The sequence below is a fragment of the Erpetoichthys calabaricus genome, chromosome 12, assembly GCF_900747795.2.
Source record: "Erpetoichthys calabaricus chromosome 12, fErpCal1.3, whole genome shotgun sequence".
NCBI lineage: Eukaryota > Metazoa > Chordata > Cladistia > Polypteriformes > Polypteridae > Erpetoichthys > Erpetoichthys calabaricus.
This window is the reverse complement of record NC_041405.2, coordinates 58,425,759-58,452,012: the sequence shown is the minus strand read 5'-3', so window position 1 is coordinate 58,452,012 and position 26,254 is coordinate 58,425,759. Positions and strand designations below refer to the sequence as shown.

The 26,254-nt window shown below is 37.3% G+C and overlaps 1 protein-coding gene across 3 annotated transcripts in view; it reads right to left on the bottom strand.

The window, feature by feature from the left end:
• LOC114662234 (5-hydroxytryptamine receptor 2A-like) overlaps positions 1-26,254 on the bottom strand; it is a 620,625-nt gene that overhangs the window by 87,157 nt on the left and 507,214 nt on the right. For 2 of the 3 annotated variants that reach the window (XM_051934695.1, XM_051934696.1), the window contains exon 3: positions 17,094-17,712. In XM_051934695.1, coding sequence (XP_051790655.1) covers positions 17,094-17,472 — 379 coding nt within the window. In that variant the 5' untranslated portion in view covers positions 17,473-17,712. Of the gene's footprint in view, positions 1-17,093; positions 17,772-26,254 lie in introns of those variants that run through there. The other variant, XM_028815625.2, reaches the window with a different exon arrangement.

Genomic DNA, 26,254 nt, shown 5'->3' with positions numbered 1-26,254 from the left:
ACATTTTTATGACTCCTACTTGAAATAATATTATCCAAATTAAAGGCTGCATATATACAGATTGTCATAACAAACTAGATTTACTGCCGACAAAAAATAAAAAAATATGATAGAAAAAATGCCAAAGAAAGGAGAAAGATGGAGTGAAATGTAAAAAAATTCCAAACTGGCAAGAATTTGCTAAGGTAATGGATGATAGTATTGGGCAGGTTACAGTCTCCCATGAAACCTTCAACTGAGGAGGAGAACTCATACTGGCACGGAGGAAAGCGTCTAGAAGTGCCAAAGGAGTGGTGACTACCGCAGAAATAAAAATGTGCTTGTTGTCCTACAAAAAGGCATCTGGGATACTGGGAGCCTTGGAATCATCAGATGGATTAATCTACTGGCCTTCAGGCCTACAAAAATCCAGTCTCATGTATAACTTTATTTAACCATGAAACAAACTGGAGAAAATTGGGATAATACTTCATATGTAAATGGCAGAAAGGGCAATCTTAGTGCCAGTCTATAGCAGAAACAGAATAGTGCAGATGGTAACATGTTTGACTGCAAGTCACTGGCATTGTGCTTTGGGTCTTACTCCTTTATTATCCTTATCATAGCTATGCTTTACAAAAATCTATTCTAAAGAATATTTATCAACACTTTGTAACTGAGGTGAAAAATTTATTATTTACTAGGGGGCTTACCCCCTGCTCGCTTTGCTCACCAACCCCCCTTTTCTGTGCTACGTGCCAGCCAGTTCGCGTTCCCGTCTTAAAACGGTGATACGATGGGAAACAAATACAGTTTTTTTTTACCTCCTCTTTGCTTGATCAGCTGCTGGCTTGCTGCTGCCGTGTCGTGTGATCTGCATCTCACATGGCGCTTCGAACATTTAAAAGCCTGTACAGCAGCAGTCTTTGTTATCTACTCTTTTGTCTTTTATTTCCGGCCCTGGGCGTGGTTAAATCACTTGGCACAAAGTCTTGCCTCGCGGGACGTGAGTTCTTGATATTTTTTAGCTTATAATTTAAAAACGGAATAAGAATCTGAAAATCTAACAACATCACATTAAAGTTCGATAAATTCTGTAAAGAATGATACCACATATATATATGTAGGTTTTAAAATGAGCCCAATTTAAATTGTGACAAAAAAGTCACATAAAAAACGTCACATAAAATCGTTGCACAAAATCGTTGCACTTATAGGCTTAGGATTTTATATATAGATTTTATATATATAGTTATATATATATATATATATATATATATATATAACTGTGAAACTATAAGGGCTATGTGGGTCCTGGCCAATTTTAGACTTTTTTATTCAGTGTGTTCCATAATTTATAGAAACAGCTTCATGGTGCAATAAATTGGTCAAGCATGTAAATAAAAATGTAACTTTACTCTGTATACATAACAACCAATGTGAACTAATTACACTTGTAACATTGTTTGTCAAATCAAAACCTAAGCTTTTGAAAGAAGCCAACACCACTGGCCACCTTAATGTGGTCAGTAAGTTTGCAATCATAACTCAGTGTTAGGCATCTCCTGTTGCTCAAGTGTGCACACAAAATAAGAAAAATACTTAAGCAATAAAAAAACAACAGATTATAAGATATAGCTAAGCTGAGTGGAAACCGAATGAAATAGCACATATTACAGATTTTTTTTTTTTTTTTGTATAGAGTATGGTTCTCAAACTCCTGTCCTGGAGGGCCCCAGTGGCTGCAGGTTTTCATTCTAACTTTTCTTAATTAGTGACCTGTTTTTGCTGTTAATTAACTTCTTATGAATTCCTTGTAATTGACTTGTGCTTGGAGACTCAGACCCCTTAATTGTTTCTTTTTCCTTAATTAGCAGCCAAACAATAATGAGATACAAAATGAGCCAAAACATGACCAGCAAACTGTGCCCATCATACAATATCTGAAAATAAAGAAAGGTGAAGGGCTCAGGAATGGTGATCTACTCAGGTCCCCAAAAAACATTTTATCAGTGCTCTTAGAAAAGAGAAAATCAACAATTTCAGAAATTTATTGCACAATAAATAAATTGCTATTGCACAATGAGAGCAGCAACAAGCCATGGAATTAAATGATGAGTTTAATTAACGGCAAGAATCAGAGCCTAATTAGGCAACTGGTTGGAGTGAAATTGGTTGGAGTTTGAGGCCCTGATTGAGTTGGTGTTCTGTTGACTCACACACTTCACATTTCATTTCCGTTTGGTTGCCATTTAAGGAAAGAAATGAAGCAATTCAGAGGAACGATGAAGACGTTCAGGGGAACAAATCTTAAAAAACAGTCAATTAAGATTAATTCAAAACAAGTTAATTAGCAGCAAAAACAGGTCACTAATTAAGAAAAGGGTTAGAATGAAAACCTGTAGCCAGTGGGTCTCTCAGCTTTTGCTGAGAATATCGTTTAGAGCAGGGGTCCTCAATCACAGTTCTGGAGGGCAGCAGTGGCTGCAGGTTTTTGCTCCAACCCAATTGCTTAATAAGAAGCACTTATTGCTCAAGTGACACTCCTGCTTCACTTTAGTTGTCTCGCTCGTTAGGATTTCGAACCCTTATTGCTTATTTTAGTCTCAAACAGCTGTATTTTTGATTTTTAATTGCTCGTAATTAGCAATAACATGCAAATGACAAAAGAGACCAACATTTCTCATGTTAGCTTGTTACCATTTACACCTGTGTGTATTTATTATGCACTATTTGGTTTAATTAAATACTTGGAAGGAAAGTGAAGAGAAAAAAGTGAAGGACTGAGAATTACTCATCCATTTTAGCCTTCAAATTATTTGGATGATATTCTTAGAAAGGGAAAGAACGTCTACGATATGAGAATTACCTGACATAGCAGAGTTAAAGCACTAACAAACCATGAAATGAAATTATTGTCAACAATTGCTTTCTAATTAAGCAACTGGGTTAGAACAAAAACCTGCAGCCACTGCGGCCCTCCAGGACTGTGATTGAGGACCCCTGATTTAGAGAAAGAGAACTGAGGAAGGCCTGTTTGAGGGAGTAAAAGCAATTGCTAACTTTTAAAGTTTCATATCAGTAACCATTTATTCAAGTCCACAATGTGATACAGCAACTCTGCTTTTTAGGCTTTGCCATTTGCTATTTGTAGGAATTTTAAATCGACCTTGAATGATGTTTTTAAATACTTTTATATCATTACAAAATGTCATTTTCAGTCCTGCTGCAGCTTCTTTCCTCAAATTATTCAGATCCTAAATAAACTTACACAAGTTTACTCCTAAATGTTTTTGCAACATACAACTGTAGTATTAGGGTGTTATACCATGTTAGCCATTATGGATGTAGTGAGAAGTCAAGCAAAATGACACCTTTTATTGGCTAACTAAAAAGGTTACAATATGCCAGCTTTCATGGCAACTCAGGCCCCTTCTTCAGGCCTGAGTTGCCTCGAAAGCTTGCATATTATAGTCTTTTTTTAGTTAGCCAATAAAAGGTGTCGTTTTGCTTGACTTCTCACAATATACAACTGGTAACTGTGCTGTTTGACTATTCATAAATACTTCACACTTGCTCAGCCGGTACTGTTTGATATCTGTATTATTTTGCATAGTTTTTCTGTTTATTTGAGTTAACTATTGAAGTTTGTAAATGTTATGTATTTGTATAGTGGTTTGAACAGTGTCAGGTAAATGGTGGGTTGAAATTGTGTTCTCTTTAGTTGGTAATGTCTTATATTCCATATTTTGCACCTAACCAAAGTCAATTCTGGTGTGTTTCACATGCTGAAGTGATTTTAATCTCTTACTGTACAAAATACTGTCCCATATTGTTCTCAATAACATTCATACCATTAAGTCCCTTTTTGATTTACTTTATATTATTTTATTTTCTACGAGCATAAGAACATTGTATAAATTCCTTTGAATTGTCTTTTGCCCTCTCCTGTATTCTGTAATAGAAGCTGATTATGTTACAAATATCACTTAAAATATCAGAACTGTCACTGCCTCTATCTGTCCTTCATTGGTTTTTATGAATATGCATGTTTATTCTCCTGAACAATTAATTATATGTATATATGGTAGGGTTCTTATTGTCACATGTGCAAAGTACATCAGACTTCTTGTTTGCACAGCTAACCAACATGCAACATTTTATTTAGCTGCAAGTTTAACATTATCACTCCATGGAATAAGTATGTCATTAGAGCTCTATACATTGTTTTGCTCCTATATTTACTATCAGAATAACTGTGTTATCCATTTGACAAAAACGAAACGGCATGCAGAACACACACTTTAATTACTGCAGGATTTTTATATTCTGCATTTTGGTGTATAGAAAAGTTAACGGGCTGAACTGTTGGCACTGCTTACATTTGGCTCCAAAATCCTGGGTTCAAGTAACAGCTTGGTAAGTATCTGTGTAGACTTGACATGTTTTCTGATACTCCATGTTGCTTTTTATCTGTCCATTTATTGTTTTCCTCTCATATCCCTCAGAATTGTGCCTGTAGATTGTCTTGGTGTGAATGAGTGCGATTTTGCCCTGAAATGGAGTCGTGGCTGATGCTCTCAGAATAGACTATGGCTCCCTGTGGATTCAGTAAATTGATGGATGAATGGAACATTTAATAGCATTAAGAAACAAGGAGCTATCTCTGCATTACTGTAGCAACTTGTTAATATATAATAAAGTAAAAAGATACAGGGGTCCATTTCCAGATGCTTTTGTGTTGTCCTTGGGTTTGCACTGCATTTTTTCTCTTTAAATTGTTCTGTTCTTGCTTTTAAACAGTAGTTTATTTGACCCACGGATTCTGAATTTCAATGCTCTGATTTAAAACACTGATCATGTTTCTTCAGTCTTTCCATACATTTTCATTAAATTACCAGGTTAAATGTCAATAAATTAAATTTGAAATGCTAAGCCAGAAAAGCCAAACATACTGGTCAAGTAATATTAAAAAATGAGCTTATAATATTGAAAATGATGAAACATTAGCATGGCAGGCACACCGAATATACAGGCTGCCTTTTTCTAAAAGAGTTTTGCTCCATCCTCCACACACGTAGTTAATCAATACGATGTGTTTGAATGAGTGGCTACTTTACAACGTGTGTTAAAGTCAAAGGACATTGCCTATCATTCAAGCATGTTTGCCTATGAAAAGCATTTTTATAATCCCTGGTGATGCCTTTGCGGGGTAATATTTTGATTCCCAGGATGTTGCTTGCCTTGTTTGTCTGGTAGTTTTCGTATGAGTCAGTGCATAGGACTTAGCTTTGTAATTCATTAATTAAAGTAAATGATGCCATTTGTATTCAGCTTTAGTAAGGGCAGCTTTGCCACATCTGTCCTGCATTTGTTTGAGCCACATTTCTATTGTAAAGCAGTCCAAGCACAACACGCTTTTGTAATTTCTGGCCATTAAATGAAGGTGAAAGACAACTACTTTGTTCACATCATTAAACAACTGATATTACACATAATGATCCTCAACTAAACTGCAGAAATGGTCCACAAAACTGTGGCAACAAAACACAGTTTTCATTAAGTGACAACCAACTACTTGAAATGAAGGTTAACGTTTTCCCTACCTGCTTGGTCTAGCTGTGATGACTGGGAAGTAGAAGGCAACCTTGGTAGCAAAAGGCAAAAAACAGATATTTACCCTGAATATGCTGTAGTCGGGACTGTAAAATACACTTTGTATGCACAAACAAACACACACTTACACCAAATAACTAAATAAACTGTTCTGGGCTAAGGAATGAAACACATGTGAACATTGTGAGAACATGTAAACCCAGCATTAAGTCCAAAGGTAAAGTAAGGAACGTCTGATGCATTGTAAGAAGCTGTTAAGCAGAGATAACTGTCATGCCAATAAGAAACCAGGTGTTTACATCATGTTTAACCATGAAAGTGTTTTAAACTACATCTCTGTGGACTCCAGAAAGTTCCTCAGTACTGAATTAAGAGATCCACAACCAAGGGAATTCTTCAGGGACTGGTAATATCAAGCCATCTGGTCTACCAGGTCTTTCCAAAGGGTGAAGATTGCTGGCCTCACAGCCACAGAAAGTGCTAAAGTAAACTATGAAAGTTGCTAAGAAGCTTGACTCACAGAATGTCATTGTGTAATATTTCACAGTAAAAGCACTGCAACTATTTAAAATTCTACACCACCTTTTTCTTTTTAGTTGCATAAGCTGGCAATTGACAAATAAACTCATACTGGAATTTTATGGGAATAAACAGCATGAAGTAATAGTAGTTAATGCCACTGCCAAATGGCCTTGGATGGAAATCACAGGTCAGCTCAGGTTGGGGAGCATGTACTGGTTCAGCATGTTGTTGCACCCCCACACGACAAAACAGCTCGGGATCCTGGTTAGCAACCCCCCAGGCAGACACACAGTCCAGTTCCACCTCTGGAAATGACCCTCTATCTGCTGTAGCCAGATGTTATGTGGGCATCCCCTTGGCCTGACCCAGCCACTCGGGTCCCCAACAATGAGGATCCTGCAAGCTGGATCACCCTCAGGGAATCACGCCACATGGCTGCAGTGCCATAACTGACGCTCCCTCACAATGCAGGTAATGTGCCTCATTCAGGACTCTATGAGCAACCACTCATTCAACACAAAGTCAAACCAGCGGTACGCAAGGATTCTCTGAAGAGACACAGTACCGAAGGAGTCCAGTCTTCATCTAATGTCACTGGATAGCGTCCATGTCTCGCAATCATATAGCAAGACAGGAAGCATCAGGACTCTAAAGACTTGGACCTTCATCCTTTTGTAAAGATATCGGGAGGATATCACACACACCCTTTTCCAGTGACCTCATGTCCACCCATGCTCTCCCAATCTGTCTACTGATTTCATTGAAAGAGTCACCAGAGATATGAATTGTCACTGCCGAGGTAAGTAAACCTTTCTACAAAGTCGACACTCTCTCCGTAGACAGATACACTGCTGACAGCTGTGCCAAAGAGGTCATTGAAGGCCTGGATCTTGTTTTTTATGCAAGACAATCGCAAGCCCAGACACTCAGACTCCTCGCTCAGTCTCTCGAGAGCCCAAATCAGAGCCTCTATTGACTCCGCGAAGATCACAGCAGTGTCGGCAAAGTCAAGATCAGTGAATCTTTCTTTGCCAACAGATGCCCCACAGCCAATGGACCTAACAACCTTGCCCAATACTCTGTCCATACAAGCATTGAACAAAGTAGGGGCTCCTGCTCGAAGGAAATCTTGTTATGTCTAAAATCATTACATTGTGTAAAATCCTAAGAAGAAGCTTGAGAAGCCATTCAGTCCTTTTAACAAAACAGGAAAGTGTCCTCTTCAGAAACTCAACCTTTTAAGGACAATGAAAGACTCAGTGAGGGAGTGACACCCTATATCCTCATAATAAATACAGTGCCTCCACTGACTCCAGAAGCAGTTCCGGGGCTTAGCCAGAAGTATCCTCAACTGGGAATGTGAAGCCTGGAGTGGAAGAGAGGTCAGGCAAAAGCTTAACCTGTCAAGAGGAGAAGGCCTTGTTGGTACAAAACAGAGAAAGAGAGACAAAGTGTGAGTGAGGTAATTTTGATATTAAGGGTGACAATTTTGTTTGCTCCAACAAGGGTCCCTCCTACCATAGGTGAATATAAAATGGCTTTGTGTGTGCAAAGGCAAAGTGTGCCCTGCAATGGACTTGCATACCACACAACGCTGTTTATGCCTTCCACCCAGTGCTGCTGGAATAGCACTGCAAAATTGCACTAAGCATGATCAGAAAATGGATTGATGGGTACTGATTGGCGGTACTGTTTCAATGAACTAAGACAGGGAATAAATGGAGAGTAACCAGAAAATAAAGTGCTGTAATGATTGAAACCAAAGGTCTAAATCAAAGAATCATTTCAAATCTTTTGTCATGTCAGTTTCATCTTTTAACTCAATTAATTGAGGCCAGGATCCATTGAGGGCGGGATGGGGAACTGTACTGGAGACTATCCAGACAAGAATAGGGCGCAAGGCAAGAACAAACCCTGTACAGGTTGCCAGTCCAGGGTGAACACACACACTCACACACCAAACTCAAATTAGGGCTAATGTTAGTGACGCCAATTCATCTAACCTGCCAAAACCAAAAACTGCACGCTAAATCATTATCAAAAATCAAAGCTTTAATTCATTATCTTAAAGATCATAAATTGAGAAAATATATGCATACATAGAGTTTTATCTTCAAAATCAGATGACTGGGAAATGCCTGAGATGACCTTTACACTGGCACATTGATGACATCATGCACTGCAGACTGTTGATGAGTCCCACTATACCATCAAAGGTGGCATCACAAAAAGATGTGAAATAAATATAACTTCTTTAAATCTTCCTATATTAAACTTTTGCTTAACAAAATTGAAATCTACAAATATCAATATATGCAAAAAAGGTCAGAAAAAATCAAAAACTGATATGGCTTATAAAACATTGTTGTTATTTTATCATCAGGGCTCAAATATTCACACAACACACCCTAACAAATCTTTAGTTTGTTTAAGAACATAAGAAATTTAACAGACTAGAGGAGACCATTCAGTCCATCAGGTTGGTTCATTTAGCTAATAGCTATGCTGTCCCAAACGTTGTATTAATATTGTAGTAGCAGTCCCATGTATAGAGTATAGTGAAATTCTTACTTGCATATCCATCCAGGTTGTAGCAGGTTGCTACTCTCTAGTACCACCATGGTGGAGTCCCTGCTACCTCCTTTTATGCATTGATCACATTTAAAGCTCAGGGAAAGAGCCAAACAACATGCTACACATCGCCATTCTAGTGATGCCTTCTCATCATGAGGTAGACCTGGTCCAGAATGTTCCATCAAATGCAGTGTACACAAATTAAAAAATATTCCTAAATTCAAAAACCTTGGTGGCAATCAAAACAAATACATTTGCTTTAATTTTTTACATAATGCTATCCCTTTTTTTAATTGGCTCCCTGCATAAGGTTGCCACCTGCCTAGGCACTGCTCTTTCACAACTATGTGTTGGAATAAATAGATTTGAAAATGAATAACAAGATGGGCTAATGACTGCTTCATGGCAGCACCAGCCCTTCTCATCTGCTGCCCACACCCAGCAGTAGGTGCTAAGGGCCAATTGGTCTATACAGCTTTTAATGGAGCACGTTTTAATTAGATTTTATAGAGTTTTACACCCACCCACCCATTATCCAACCCGCTATATTCTAACTACAGGGTCACGGAGGTCTGCTGGAGCCAATTCCAGCCAACATCGGGCGCAAGGCAGTTTTTTAAATATGCAGTGTTATCAAAATTAATTTGATTGTACATGTGAAATGTTTAAATATATTTCCTTATCTGCCCATAAAAAATCTTATCTTCCTGTGTTTCCTGTAAAAAAAATATGTTTATTATTTCTGATACTGTTTTTATTAGTAAATCTGTGAAAGCATTTTATACTTCTCTTAACTGAAGAGTGTTCTATAGTGCTAAACTGAAGTGAACATGTAAGAGATATCTATTTCTTTTATTTACTGTACACAAGTATATTCAGCATTGAACCCACCAGTTCGTAACTCATTTCCAAACTAACCATGTAGCCCTACTAACTTCAGCCGTCCTTCAGACTAGACAAGGCTTTCATGCAAATCTGGGGGCTGAAAATGTCCTCCTAGCATTGTATTTATTTCTGGGATTTTGTGAAGGGCATCAAAAAACATAATGAAGAAGATGTCCAGAGTACTGATTGCATGGGAGAGCAGCATCAGCAATTAACCGAATGACGTCTGTGAAGGCCTGCAGGAGAAATGACATATTATTAACTGAAATATTTACTGGCATTTCTATTAGTCAACAGTAATGAAAGAAGTAAAGAAAAATGAGTGTGCTGCCTGCCAGGGTGATGTCTTAACTGCTGTATTCCAACACATGAAAACAGAATGTTTGATGAGATTGTGCTCATTATCAAAAAATGTCCTCTGAACTTGAAGAAAATCCTTCAAGGTAACAACTTGCAAACTTGTTTTTGGGGTCTTCATAGTGCGCATTGGGTGCTGATTGTTTTTGCTCATGGATGCAGGCTTTCACTACAATCAATATGATCTTTATTTAAATACCGTATTTAAATGACTCCATGCTGAGCAGTTTTTTCACTCCTTAGTTCAGACTGACTTTGTCTTTCATCTGAAACACAATGAAAACTGAATATTTTTATTGAGACCATTGTGTTAACTTGACATTACCTCTTTAGTAAGTGGGATGTTTGTTATACTCTGAAGGTGAATGCAGATTTATTTAAACTTAGAAATACTCATTCATCTGCAAAATTAGTGAAACATTGAAACATCGATCCATCCATCAATCTATCAATAAAGCAAACTACTCCTGGATGGACAGACTGCTGAACAACATGCACATTACTGTTGTTTTAGGCAAAAAGAATTAGGTGTCTTGTCCAGCTTGCATATTCAATACGGATATCTAATTTTGATCAAAAAGTAGTTCTTTTTCAAAAAAAGCACAGCATTGTTTGAAAATATACGTAAATTGTCTGTTTGACAAAGTTTGTCATTTATACCTGATCCGGGTCTGTGCAAATAGTCTGTAAAGATAAAATAATAAAATATCCCAAACTGTTTACCTTAATTGTTTTGCAAAAGCCAAACATACTACATGGACATTTTACATTCACATTGTTAACTCAGAGAGTTAATTCTGAAATTGAATTAAAGACATTCCCTGACTAAGGAGTTGGTTTCAGTGATCAACTCTAACATAAAAATGAAATATGTAGAGGACAACTATATTATATAAATTATGATGAGAGTGGAAATGGCAGTACAGAAAAAAAGGTTCAGAAGATAAAAGGTCAAAACTGGTCAAAGTCAAAAGAAACAAATAAATCAGAGTGCCAAAAGTAAAAATTGAAGTCAAAAGTTATGGAAAGTGCTAATCTCCCTAAAGTGATTTTTGCACCATGTCCAGACTCTGTAGGAAAATAGATAAACTAATATCATGAGTTTAACTGAGAGATGAGTGCAAAAGGAAAAACAAACAATAAAATAAAACATCCGAAAACCCAGATGGGAGACAAAAATCACAGTCAGAATTCAGCCAATAAGTCAAAAACCAGTAAAGCCATGAAAATTAATCACAAAGAGAATTCAATAAGGGTTTAATAGGAATTATCCACAAAGCGGATAAGGCTCAGTGCAACTGTTTACTTTTTATCCTGTCTGTTGATGAGCTCGAGGTCATGACCCCAGAGACCATGCCCCTCGCAACAACAGTACACAAAATGGCTTCCATAATAGGAAAAGGCATTAAGATCCCAAAATTCAGCCCTGAACAAGACAGTACGAGTAAGAACCACAGAAACGTTTGTTAGTTAAATCCAAAATCTTGGACACCAGGCATGGTAGGAGTTTACAGCCTAATCAGGGGGCCCTGGCCCCACCAGTGAATAAACTATGTTACTATAATAAGTTTCAAATAAAGAATATTTTTTAAGTTCACAGTTAATGTAACTATGTTAATAAATCAACGAATTAGGCATTCAGTGATGCAATGGTAGCACTACTACAACAGCAAAAACAATTTATTTTTTGCATAGTCCAAAATCACACAAACAATGCCTCAGTGGTGTACCTCATGGTAATAAATCCAAGGGTCACACCCTTGGTGTTCCCAGGGTCGAGTTTGCATGTGGGCCCACAAGGGTTTGCGTCAGTTTTCTCCCACAGTCTAAAGCCATGCCAGTAAGGTGAACTGGTGATACAAAACCATCCCATGAAGTGTGTGACTTGTGGGTGTGTGTGTTTTCATCTTGTGAAGGGCAGGTGTCCTGTCAAAGTGTTCATTCATCTCTGTGACAGGTGCTGGGATAGGCTCCGGCTGGCCTATGCCCTAAATAAGCAGGTTTACAGGACAGATGAATCAACAAATAATATAATCCATCCTGCCCAAAGCAACACTCTCTTTCACATCACCTGTCTTTAAAACAGATGGAGAAATACACTGTACAGTTTCAATTACATTTTACTTTATTGTTTTAGATTTAGCTTGAGAGATGTTATTTCAACTGGTATATTTTGCCTTCAGTATTTCTCTTTTTATACTTCCATTAGTCGCTCGTCTCGACAAAACAAATCCTCAGCAGTCAGCACAAGCAAATTGCAATTATGGCTGCCTTCAAAAACAGCACCATAGTGGTGTGAACATGTCCAAATATGTGATATTAATCTCTGATGAGTAATAAAAAATGTTCCAACTTTCAAATCAGTTAAAGTCAAAACTAAATGTTTCACTATGGCTAGATGTTAAAACTTGTTAAAATAAGAGAGTGCTTATTTTGTCACAAATAAAATACATTAACAAACAAACTTAAAAGTCCATTATTTAAAAATTATTTTTCTTTGAATGTTTTGGTTATTAACGCCTAGTTTGTTTATGCCTTTTTGCATACTGTTTTTTTTGCCCAGTTATGTTTTCCTTTTTACCCAATTTATGGAGTTTTCCTGTTTTAGAGCTGGTTTACTGCAGGCAGGCAGGCACTTGTGGCTCATAGGGACAGACCTCTAAAAACACACTGTTGCAGAATCATCAATAAAGAAGTCATGTTTGTCAGCCTTGTGTAAGGATCTGCGTCCTTCTCTTGTTTAGTCCCCCAATTACTGTTAAATAATAATAAAAAAAAACATTTTAGCATATTTAGAAAATGTTATTTTATGCAAGCTGAGACCTGACAGCACCCATGGACATCTTTTTGGATTAGGCAGGTTTAAAACTGGATGTAATTGCTTTCAACCATAGGTGTAGATGAGGCAATTGAACTCCCCCAAATATATTCAATGACAGTTCCAAATAAGTGATTGTAGATGGAATTATAATTTATGTCCCCCCTGAAATTAATATTTGGCTATGACCCTGCCTTTATGCCCCTTTGGACAGAAATGGTAAAATAAGCAAGATGTCCATCAAGAGTAAAATGTAACTACCTGTTAAATGGTTAAATGGGTAAGTACCAAGTGCAGTTATCCTGTCCTTTATTCATCCCTTTGACTTGCTTTGCCTGAGTACTAATGGATACACAGTGTGTCACATTTAAAGGAAGAATGTTGTTTTTGCCAGAGAGGGCCATATGTACTTTATAAGAATAGAGTCATTGTTTCTGAGCCAAGATGTCACAGGATACAATTAAACAAAAAGGCAGGATTGGCAATAAGAAATAAACATCAATCTTCATGTAGCTGTCCTAAAATAATAAACCACATGCTGATTATTATTAGTAGGCTGGGGGAGTCTAACACTCTCTCTGTAATAAAGAAATGAATAGCTGCACATTGCGTTTACAGAATTTTTAATGTTGCATTGTAAACCTAATGACTTGGCCTTGGAATTGCTTATCATTGTAACCACATTGCTCACAAAAAGTCTTGAATTTCATAGTAAGTAACCTTCATATGTATTAAATTCTAATACGAATAAAAAAAAGAGTTCATGAAAAAGGAAAAATGCTTCCAGGCATGTAAATTCTTCTCTGGTATTAAGTAATGAATGAGTATAAAGTATTACCTCTATGAAAACAATATAGCATGTGAATTCCTGTAAAGCACTTTCATTGTACTAAATCTGTACACATTTGGTGTTTACCCTGGACATTTGGTTTTTAGGGTCATTATTGTTTAAACAAATGGCTTCATGGACAATATGCTGCACCTGCACCGGAGCAGTGCTTAGAGGCTCTGTGAACAAGTCAAGGTTATGCTAGAATAAATGGTAAGCAGATATTACAAGTCTGATTGTTATTAAACATATTTAAAGCCTTTACAATATAAAAATAACACAATGAAAACAGACATATTTTACTATTTTTAACTGTAATGTTTTTAATTAATAGTATTTCCAATAGCATATTTATACTGTAAACGCAGTAGCTGGTGACAGGTATCTAAACTAAATTGCATATATATTAGCTTTTCTAAAAGAGAGTAATAAATTCACATTTTCTATGTATCCAGACATCTGTTATCTAAAACTGCTTCCTGTGTAAGATAATGTGCAATGAAAATCTAGTAAAACATGCAGCGTACTTTAAATGACCACTACAGTATCTCTAACTTTATACTACAGCATATCTAAATTCATTAAAGCAAAGTTTAGATTTTTACATGTCATCAACTACTTTAACTCTACTGTATAAAATATATTTCTGTCTATCACAAGACTTCTTAGAAAACCTTTTGACAAGTATAGGCCATTCAGCCCAACAAAGCTTGCAAATCCTACCCCCCTAATTCCTCCAAAACAATTTCATATTAAGTTTTGAAAGTCCCTGAAATCCTACTCTCTAACCACACTACTTGATATTTTTTTCTACATGTCCCATCCACTTAATTCTTCCAAAATAACATCAAGTCTAGTTTTGAATGTCCCTAGAGTCCTACTGTCTACTAAACTACTTGACAGCTTATTCCATGTGTCTCTGGTTCTCTGTGTGAAGAAAAATGTTATAATGTTTTTGTGCAAAATTTACCTTTAACAAGTTTCCAACTGTGTCCTCATGTTCCTGTTGAACTCATTTTAAAATAACAGTCCCAATCCACTGTGCTAATTCCCTTCATAATGTTAATCATGTCTCCTCTTAATCTGTTTTTGCTTAAACTGAAAAAATTCAGCTCTTTTAATCTTTTCTCATAATTAATTCTCTGCATCCCTGGAATCAGCCTAGTCACTCTTCACTTCTCTTCTCTAGACTTTTTCTAGTGCTGCTCTGTCATTTTTTTAGCCTATACACCAAAACTGTACACAGTACTCCAGATGAGGCCTCATCAGTGTACCATAAAGCTTCAGCATAACCTCCTTGGACTTGTACTCTAATTATCATGTTATGTAGCCTAAAATACTGTTAGCTTCTGAACACTGTCTGGAAGGTGATGGTGATGAGTCAACTGTGACTTCTAAATCCTTCACAAAAAGGGTATTTTCAAACTTCAAACCTCACATTTTGTATTCATATCTAATATATCCTACTTCCACTCTTTTTTAATATCCTTAATTTGCAATGAGATTTTCTGCTGATTTTAGGATCTCTTAAAACTGTAGACACCTTTAAATAGACAGAAGGACACTTTGAAATGTCTTAATATGTATAGAGAACATAGCTAAGAGTGTGGACCTCTGAGGCAGCGGTACTAAGCACCACAAACCTAGGTCATAAACCTCACAGTAAGGTCAATTTTAACATGCTTGAGATTCATCCCAAGAGAAATGTGTTTCATTCTAAACAGCTTCCCTTTTATTCACAAGATATCTTAAAATAGACAGGAAATTCCATTAAAAATATTTTATATTTTGAGATTTTTCAGAATGGATGGGAAGTCACCTTGGGGCATTGTGGGATGTATTCAAGACATGCTGAAAAGTAATTTAGGAATCTCAAAATGAATCTAATTATAAAAATACTTTCAGTTATCCTGATATGTATTTTTAACTCAGTCTAGTACAGGGGTGACGAACTCCAGGCCTCAAGTGCTGCAGTGGCTGCAGGTTTTCATTCTTTCCATCTTCTTAATTAGCGACCAGTTTTTGCTGCTGATTACTTCTGATAATTAACTTGACTCAGGCTCCATAGTTGTTTCTTTTTCTTTAATTAGCAGCCAAACAATAATGAGGCACAAAACAAGCCACCACATGACCAGCTCCCCTGCGCCCATTACACAATATCTGAAATTAAAAAGAGGTGATGGTCTTGGTACAGTTGATCTCTCAGGTCGTCAAAACATTTTGACGGTGCTCTTAGAAAGAACAGAAAAACAACAGTTTTCAAAATGTGTGCTGTAGCAGAATGAGAGTAGCAACAAGTCATGGGATTAAATAATGGGTTTAATTAACAGCAAGAATTGGCTTCTCATTAAGAAAGTGATTGGAGTGAAATTGGTTGGAGTTTCAAGCCCCAGTTTAGCTGGTCATCTGTTAGCTTGTTTCACATCTCATTTCTGCTTGGCTGTCATTTAATGAAGAAAGGAATAAATTCAGAGGGCTGAACTCTTCTAACAGGGCTATTAAAGTGATGGGGAAAAAGTTAATTAGCAGTGAAAACTGGTCACTGATTAGGAAAAGGGTTAGAATGAAAACCTGTAGCCACTGCGGCACTCCAGGCCTGGAGTTCACCACCCCTGGTCTTGTAGATTCCTAAGTTCAAATCCAGTCCTTATCACATTACCTCCATGTCCACATGTCTCTCCCTCTCTGTCTGTCTCCAGATACTCCTGCTTTACTCCCACATCCCAAACACATGCACAATAATTTAACTAGTTTCTGTATAATGGCGTGGTAAAAGTGTGGGTGTGCCTGGCGATGGACGGGTGCCCTTTCCTAGTTTATTTTCTAGTTTATAACTTGTTGTGCTGGGATGGTATCAGTTCATTGTGATCTTGAACTGTACACATTTCTTAAAACATGAAAATCTATTTTATGACATCTCTAAATAAAAAGAACTTGAATGGCAACTATCCTAAATTGTATTTTAGAGTTCTTAAGACTAGGGTGAGGTGGCTTGTTGTGAACCACTTACAGGGCCTGTTCTTGTTGCAATGTCCTAATAAACCAGTGTAGAAACTGTAGTTTTACTAATGTTTTACTGGACTGAGGTGCTAATCCAGAAGTTAATTCCCTGGACAGAACATTTATTTACTTCTACTGTGGGAATAAAAAATGAGATTTCAAACACAAGAGACTGACATGTGGTTCCTGCACTGGGTTGCTGGGCTCAGTCTTGCAGTCATTGATCCTCTGGATGGAGAATAGTAAGTTGAGGTGATGCCTCTCATAGAAAATATACCAGACACGACCCACTATCTCAAAACATACATATTCCAAATTTTCACCTGCATGGGAGTGTCTATGACTCAGAAATACATGGAAACTATTTCTAGGTCAGGTTTCTCCGACATTTTATGTTGTGACTATGACATTCACAAGTAGCGGCAAAAGAAAGGTAATGTGATTTATAAATCTGCATATGAAAAATACATCAAAACTGCACATATGTTAAAATTTCTCAAAAACAACACTTACTGTATAGAATGTTAATGAGAGACACAGGCATGACGAGAATTCCCACCAGCATGTCAGCAACAGCTAATGACATCAAGAAAAAATTGGTAGCATTCTGGAGTTTTTTCTCAAAGGTAACAGCCATAATTACAAGTATGTTTCCACCAATCGTAAGAATAATGATGATCACAAATAATAAAGCAGGCCAGTTCTTCTCTTTCACTGTTATCCGTGAAATCACCTCTAGGTCTGATACATTGAGAGCCTCTGCTGTGGGCAAGCTCTGGTTTAATGTTAGTGTATTGTTAACATGCCAAGCCATGAGGCCACCATGAGGTCCACCAACATCAAGGCTCACTGTCGTAAGACTGACTAATATTCCTGTGGGACTGCTCATCATCCAGGGATCTTCTTGAACATCTTATTTCTGATGTGTTGGTTTTCAAGTTATTTTTCCACAGATTCAGAAAGACTCGATCAAACTTGTTAGAGTCAAAGAGTACAACTCATGCCAAGCCAACAGGCTGTCCATTTCTTCAGTAAAGATGCTGGAAAAATATTTTACATATAAGGGCCCCATCATATTAATGATTGCATATTTTCCAAAAATTCTTCTGTTGAATTATGTCTTCTGTAAATTCTATAAAAAAGACAGAGTAAAGATTTCATTAGAGTAACTGAAAAGACACATTCTTCTTTTAAACTTACTAGCAATGAACCTCTGTTGAGTGTGTTTTCCTCTTACTCTCACTCTTACTCTATTAGATAGATCCCTTAAAGTCAGTTCTGTCCACATCCTTGAAATTCACAGCATGGATGTCTTGAAAATTTTTAAGGTGAATTTCAAGTATATGACAATTTTTTTTCAAGATATACATATCCTCCATTAAAATATGGGGGTGTAGGTCATATACCAAACAGTAAATTTAGTCATAACCAAGAGATAAGGAAGACTGCACTAGGACTGAAAATCACATGTGGGCTCAGTATAACAAACCAGACATATTGCCACGTACAACTTTTCAAAACTCATCAGAAGTACAAAAACACACATTTAAACCATTTGTGCTGCTTTAATGATAATGGGTTATGGATTTCATGGGACCTCTGTCTGATAGCAAGAAAAGGAAAACATTTGAAACATTGATCACTAGTAAAATTTGTTATTTCTTTTAAAAAACAAAATATAGACACAAGTTCTCACCCTAGAAAAAAATAACTTTACATTATGTGGAGTTTATTTCTTCTTACTGAGTGTCATTGAAACAGTTTCCGTGGAGCAGTGAAGCTGCAACACTAACCACTATGCCTTCTTAAGCTTCAGTTTACTTGAGTGTCTTTTAATTGTTAATATGACAATAAACCCTGGCATTTGTAATGCTTAATTGAACATGTCATCATCATTTAGTGTATGTGGCTGGAGGAGCCAAAGAATATTGTCTTCATTTCCAAATCTTTCTAACATTGTGTTGGTCTTGCATGGTAATATACAGGGGTGGGCACAAGCCGGTTTACATTTGTTTGTATGGAAAATGATGTGCAGGTTATGATTACTGCAATAGCTTTATTAACTCAGTAGCTTTAAGGAGAAGAAGATAAATAAGGACACAAAATACAAATATTTAATATAATAATCCATCCATTTTCCAACCCGCTGAATCCGAACACAGGGTCACGGGGGTCAGCTGGAGCCAATCCCAGCTAACACAGGGCACAAGGCAGGAAACAATCCTGGGCAGGGAGGCCAACCCACCGCAGGACACACACAAACACACCCACACACCAAGCACACACTAGGGCCAATTTAGAATCGCCAATCCACCAAACCTGCATGTCTTTGGACTGTGGGAGGAAACCGGAGCGCCCGGAGGAAACCCACGCAGACACGGGGAGAACATGCAAACTCCACGCAGGGAGGACCCGGGAAGCGAACCCAGGTCCCCAGATCTCCCAACTGCGAGGCAGCAGCGCTACCCACTGCGCCACCGTGCCGCCCTTAATATAATAATTAATAAGTAAATCATAATAAAAGAATAAACTTTGTGTTTTGCATACTGTAAACCTACTTTTGCCCCATTTATATATACATCTTGAAAACTGCCACAAAAACAATTGTTGTTGAACTCCCTGGCTGAATTTCCTATCATACTTTTATCTTTCCATCCACCCATTTCCTGACTCACTTTATTTTTGTCCTGGCAGAACTGTGTGTAAGAACCAGATCCAGACTCGGGGTTAAGACACAAAATAATAATTGTCTCTATATTATATTCATAAATTGCAAAATATTTTCTATCAAAATGTTGCTATTCACAACTTGGTTTTAAAATCATTGCATTTCTTTCCAAATCATTTCATATGTTACTGTCTAAATTATAACTATTGTTTGAATGGCTTAATGATTCATCTTTAAATAAAAAAGTCAAGTTTTTCAACCATTACAATGTTCTGACTTGACTTATGAAGATCATATGCTACAGAATGCACAACACAATTAACACTGAACAACTTATCATTTAATCCGACATAGCTGCAGAAATGTTCTTTAAATTTGTATTACACATAACATTGTTCCAAGGAAAGTGTTGAATTTGGATGCTGGATGGCAAATCCATACTTTTGTTTTACAGTATTATGTGTTGCCATTTCTATTAAATAATTTAGATTCCCTCAATGTTCATATTGTTTTGTAGCTTTGACTGCCTGATTTTAGGCACACAGGCTAAAAGTAAACAACTAGTAAAGTGTTAGTTATATTCCAAAAATAAAAGTTTTTCTAATTTTCATCAGTTATGAAGAGTTAAATGTTTTGTCCTTGTCAGACCTTACACTATTTGGCTGCTGTTTGACAAATGTGAATGACCAACACAAATCAATTCTAAACTAAAATAAAATGGTTTAATATATTCTTATTTGCATTTGTTGGAGAAAAAAGCAGAGTGTCTCAAGAGAGGGCAGGCCTTTTCTTGTAGTGTTTATAAAGTTGACCTTTCCAAACATGCTTTATTTTACAAAGATGCTTTTACTCCTTTCTATGCTGAAAGAGCCTGCTATGTTAAAACAGCTTGTTATGTTAAATGGCTAATGAAAATGTACCTTATCCGGGAATACTTTGGTGTTCACTTGAGAATTATCTCAATGTTTTAACAATTAGTTTAAGTATAAAATGTAATACTCTCTGCCATGTTGTAAGTCTAAAGTATTGTTGCCTATGCATGTTTTTGCTGATCATAGATGAGAAGCGATTTAAATCAAATGTAATATTCAGATCTGCTACCATAATGCATGTACGTCTCCAAAAGCTGCTCCTAACTTTTACAAACTTGTTGTGCTGTTGGCTACCATGTCAGAAGCATGAGATAATTTTAGAACCATTATTTTAGTTTAATGAAGTTTGCATGATGATGCAAGAGCGCTTCTTATAACTTCCGTTTGTTTACACAAGCACGCCTCACTTTGCTCTCTTGACTTTAATGGCGCAAGCATACAAGCTCCGAAAGCACTTTTCAGAAATAAGAAATTAAACTTTATAAAGAAGTTGTCTTGGAGACAGAATGACCACATCTCACCTAGATTAGCTTTATAAGATCAGTAGAAGAGATGATAAGAGGAGAGAAAAAAAGATGGGAAAGTTTAGCCAAGCATGCTGTGAGTTACTTCTGACACTTCAAGAAACACAAGTAATGGGGGAAGAGTTGGGAGCATGCACTGATTTTACAGTATGTTTCCACACCCACCACATGATGAACCACCTGGATGGGGACTCAAGGGCAGCCATGCAATGGGTGAAAAAACTGAACGTCCAGCAGTCCCAGGTTGCAGGGTATTTACGCATTATTTTGCTTTTGTTTATGGCACTATCTATTTGAATAATGCTTAATAAATGTGTAACTTTCTCTCCTGTCTGTTTTCGGTACTCTTTCTAATTACCTGGGTTTACAGATGTAAAAACGGGAGAGGGTGTGTGTATTGAAATAGAGAAGCAGTCAATTTTGACAGTGTGATCAGAGTATGGGATATGGGACATTTAGTGATGGTCTTCGTAGGAAAAAGAATAAAGGGGATAGGGTCATCCTAGACCCTTAATATGACAAAACGGCATTAGGCTAAAAATGCATATTTGTATATTTCTTTATATATATTGCATTGCTTTCTGTTGAAGTGTCAGCGTTGTGGTTTTTATTTTACCCACTGCCCTATACTTACTCACTCCATCCTACCTAGATTCTCTAGAATTTAGAAATATGTAAGTATGCTTGTCATATATTGTAATCTCTGTTTTCTAATCATTAGAGAAGATCTGATTATTAAGATTAAACAGACTGTTCATTCCTACTATGAACGAGCATCTCTACCATTTCTTGTTTTAGGAGAGAAAGACAATGTTTGCAATATGACCCACTGTGTTACACAGTTTCTCAGATGCGGTGCTGGTTACACACATTAACAGATATTAATGCTCAAGTTTAACCAAGATCAAGCAGCACTTAGTGTGCTTTCCACCAAGTAAATGGATTTTCCTCAGTTTAAAGTCACCAGTCAATCTGACTTTCACATCTTTGTACCCTGAGTTGTCATTAATATGGTGGAATGCGCAACCGTCACATTGACAATAACCAAAACAGAAATGGAACCCATGACTATGTGAATGAAAGCTAGCAATATAGAACACTGTGCCAGAGTGCCGCTCCTGTTCAATGATAAGTAACGTAATATTGTATGTTAAATAAAAAGTCTTGTAAAACTTAGATAGATAGATAGATAGATAGATAGATAGATAGATAGATAGATAGATAGATAGATAGATAGATAGATAGATAGATAGATAGATAGATAGATAGATAGATAGATAGATAGATAGATACTTTATTAATCCCAAGGGATTACTTCAGCAGCAGCATACTGATAAAAAAAAAAAATCAATATTACATTAAAAAGTGATAAAAATGCAGGTATAACAGACAGTAACTTTGAATAATGTTAACGTTTAAAACTTGACTTATTTGTATGGAATGTTATTTGTTTTTAATAAAATCAATATAGTGAAAAGTCAAGCAAAATGACACCTTTTATTGGTTAACTAAAAAGATTACAATATGCAATATGTAATCTGGGCGACATGGTGGTGCAGTGGTAGCGCTGCTGCCTTGCAGTAAGGAGACCTGGGTTCGCTTCCCGGGTCCTCCCTGTGTGGAGTTCGCATGTTCTCCCCGTGTCTATGTGGGTTTCCTCACACAGTCCAAACACTGGTTAGGTGCATTGGCGATTCTAAATAGTGTGTGCTTGGTGTGTGTGTGTGCCCTGTGGTGGGCTGGCGCCCTGCCTGGGATTTGTTCCTGCCTTGCGCCCTGTGTTGGCTGGGATTGGCTCCAGCAGATCCCTGTGACCCTGTGTTAGGATATATCGGGTTGGATAATGACTGACTGAGTGACAATATGTAATCTTGCCTGAAGAAGGGGTCTGAGTTGCCTCGAAAGCTTGCATATTGTAATCTTTTTAGTTAGACAATTAAAGGTGTCATTTTGCTTGACTTTTCACTACATTCATAATGGCTAACACGGTACAACACCCTGGTACTAATAACATCAATAAAATCCAAAAAAATAAAAAATAAATAATAATAGTAAAACACACAAATGCATGCATAGCAACATACATACATTGTTTCCTGCAATAGTCTTCAGACATGGGTTTCTTCCTCGATTCACTTTAATCCAGTTTATACTTTTACCATAGTAAATTGTAGGCATTGACACACATTATTATAAACATTTTTGTACTCTTCTCTTCATCATAATTCATAGATTATCAGGGCTTGCACATACACGCACTCCTGCTGAACTAAAACCTAAATGGTACTTTCTTCTGAGGCCATAGGAGCTCTTTTGACTGGGACCTGTGCTGCAGTTTCTGCTTATTTTATCAGTGCTAAACCAGAGCTGCAGAGTGTTGATCTCCATTTCCAAAAGAGGAAAGTGAAGTGCAGATACTCATTAATTCATCACTGGCATTTGTCTATGATTTTTGAATACAAGATTTATTGAAAGGTTGGCAATAGTCTGTGGTTGCTGGCATAGGCTTCAAAACGTTCAGGTGTTTTTTGTCACGCTTCATCTTCTGCCTTGGCACCAGTTCCTTGGCTCCATTACAACCCACAGCATTCCATGAATGATTAGAATGTCACTGTTGCACGAGGGCTTAATGGAGAAGGAGGCATGTGGAGTTCTTCTTGTAGCATTGACTTTCCATGAAAAAGGGTCTTTCTTTTATTTAAATAAATTTCACCTACTGGCTGAACATCAGAAAGATTAGAAAACAGCCTAAGCGTGCCATCTTAGGTCAGATTATCTCAGAGCACAACATGAGCTACCACAGCTATGCTGATGACACACAGCTGTACTTATCAATAGCATCTGATCACCCCGATTCTCTTGATTCACTAACACAATGTCTTTCTTGTATTTCTGAATGGATTAATAGTAATTTTCTCAAGCTAAATAAAGAGAAAACTGAAATTTTAGTGATTGGCAATAATGGATACAATGAGGGTATCAGAAATTAACTTGATGCATTAGGATTAAAAGTCAAGACGGAGGTAAAAAGCTTAGGGATAACTGTTGACTGTATTCTGAATTTTAAATTGCATATACATCAGACCACTAGGACAGCATTTTTTCACTTAAGAAACATAGCAGAAGTTAGACCTCATATATCATTGAAAGATGCTGAGAAATTAGTTCATGCTTTTGTTTTCAGTCGACTAGACTACTGTAATGCACTCCTCTCTGGACTACCCAAAAAAGACATAAATCGTTTGCAACCAGTGCAGAATGCAGCTGCTAGAATCCTAACTAGGAAAAGAAAATCCAAGCACATTTTGCCAGTTTTGATGTCACTACACTGGTTACCTGTGTCATTCAGAATTGACTTTAAAATTATGCTTATGGTTTATAAAGCCTTAAATATCTCGCCCCATCTTATATATCGGAATGTCTGACACCTTATATTCCAAATCGTAACCTTAGATCCTCAAATGAGTGTCTCCTTAGAATTCCAAGGGTAAAACTTAAAAGAAGTGGTGAGGCGGCCTTCTGCTGTTATGCACCTAAAATCTGGAATAGCCTGCCAATAGGAATTCGCCAGGCTAATACAGTGGAGCACTTTAAAAAAAACTGCTGAAAACACATTATTTTAACATGGCTTTCTCATAACTTCACTTTACTTTAATCCTGATACTCTGTATATTCAATTCATTATAATAACTATTCATGGTGGCTCTAAAATCTGTACTAACCCCTACTCTCTCTTCTGTTTCTTTTTCCGGTTTCTTTGTGGTGGCGACCTGCGCCACCACCACCTAATCAAAGCACTCTTATTCTATGTTAATTAATGTTGTCTTATTTTAATTTCATACTTTCTCTTTTATTTTTCTTTTCTTCATTATGTAAAGCACTTTGAGCTACATTTTCTGTATGAAAATGTGCTATATAAATAAATGTTGCTGTTGTTGTTATCTTTCCTTGTCTTTAATATAAGGCCAACCTTGTAATAAAAAATAGGTTTGTCTTTTTTTGTTGATCTTACAAACAGCCATACTAACAATAATTTATATTGCACTTTTCTAAAGTTAATGCCATCGTAATGACCATAGAAGCACAGATACCTGACACAACAGACTGATATTAGAGCTATTGGGGGCCACAAACTGTAGTGAGTCACAGGCAGGAACTGAACTAGCGAGGTTCTGTTTTAGCATGTAGCCGCTACTCCATACTTCTCACTTACAATGATCTCTTTGCTGTATGCCCTGTGTGGCAGGCGGCTATGTCCCATGCCCGGCCGGGACACCCCTTCTACATATGTTCCAGGGGAGCAACCATGGGCGTCTCAGTACCTCCCCCGGGACGCTTGGTGGCAGCCTCCCTGGCTGACGATGGTGCCTCAGTTTCCTGCAGGGCTCCATGGGAGATGGAGTTCTCCACAGCCCTGTTGGGATCTGGGGTGGCCACCAGGCCCTTGAGCCGGCCTGGACAACTCTACAGCCCCGCCTGGAAGTGTAATCAGAAACAGGCGATCAAGCACCTGGAGCACTTCCGGGTGGGCTATAAAAAGGGCCAGCAACCACCACTCAGGAGTCAGAATCAGGAGGAAGAGGATGAGGTGGCCAGAGAGGAGTGGTGGTTCTAGAAGGGAGTGTGTGATTTGAGTGCTTTTTGGATTGTGTTGTGCCTGTGGGGTACACAGAGAAGACGTGTCCCACGGGTGAAGAAAATAAAGTCTTTGTGTTTTTACACGTGCCTCTGTCTGAGTCTGTACCGGGTCGGGCGCTATACAGCGTCTATTCTCACACCTGCTTAAAATGCCCTTCTTTTCTATTGAACATGCTGAATGTAGGGTTGCTCTTGGCTAGTTTAATGAGCCTCGGACATTCTTTGAAGCCTGCACATTAATGGAATACTTTGAACCTCCATTTCCACCTCCCTTTTGTACTCCCTAGATGATACTATTCCCTGTTCTCCACAGCTTTTTATACTTCTGGACTTTTCTCTGTACTCTTTCTCATTCTCTTAACAAGATGTTGATTTCATTAAGTTCTACAACTGCTAAGATCCTTCTCGCAACTAGCTGGAAAAATCAGAAGCAACATTCAATTCATGACTGGAGGAATTTATTTCATGACTTAACTCTCTCAGAACTTTCAGCTCCTCTCATTAATATCTTATAACATCTCTTCAAAAAAGTAGTTGCAAACTACTTTTTCAAAGTTGGTTCTTTTTAGAACATGTAAGGCCAGGAGACTTTATTTTTCTGTCTTTTCGATGTTTGTGACATTTCCCATTTGCTTGTTCTCTTTTTTCTTTAAGCTCGGTAAAAAAATATTAACAAAAAAAACATTGGTGTTGCGTCTCTAAAATGCTACAAACAATAGAACACCAGTCCAATAAGCTGATAAACATGTCCTTATACTGCATCTATTTATTTTTGATGGATTTCAAAATAGTATAACAACAATTTCTCCTATTTTCTGCATATGCTTTTAGTGCTTGATGAATTTTACTTTGGTTGTAGAAAATCACCACATCTTTCCCAGCTCAGAATGACTCTAGATGTCCTGACTGAAGAGTTTAGCTTAATGTGCATTTCTTCAGAACTTTTATAAGCAAGCAAATTTAGAGGTGCTA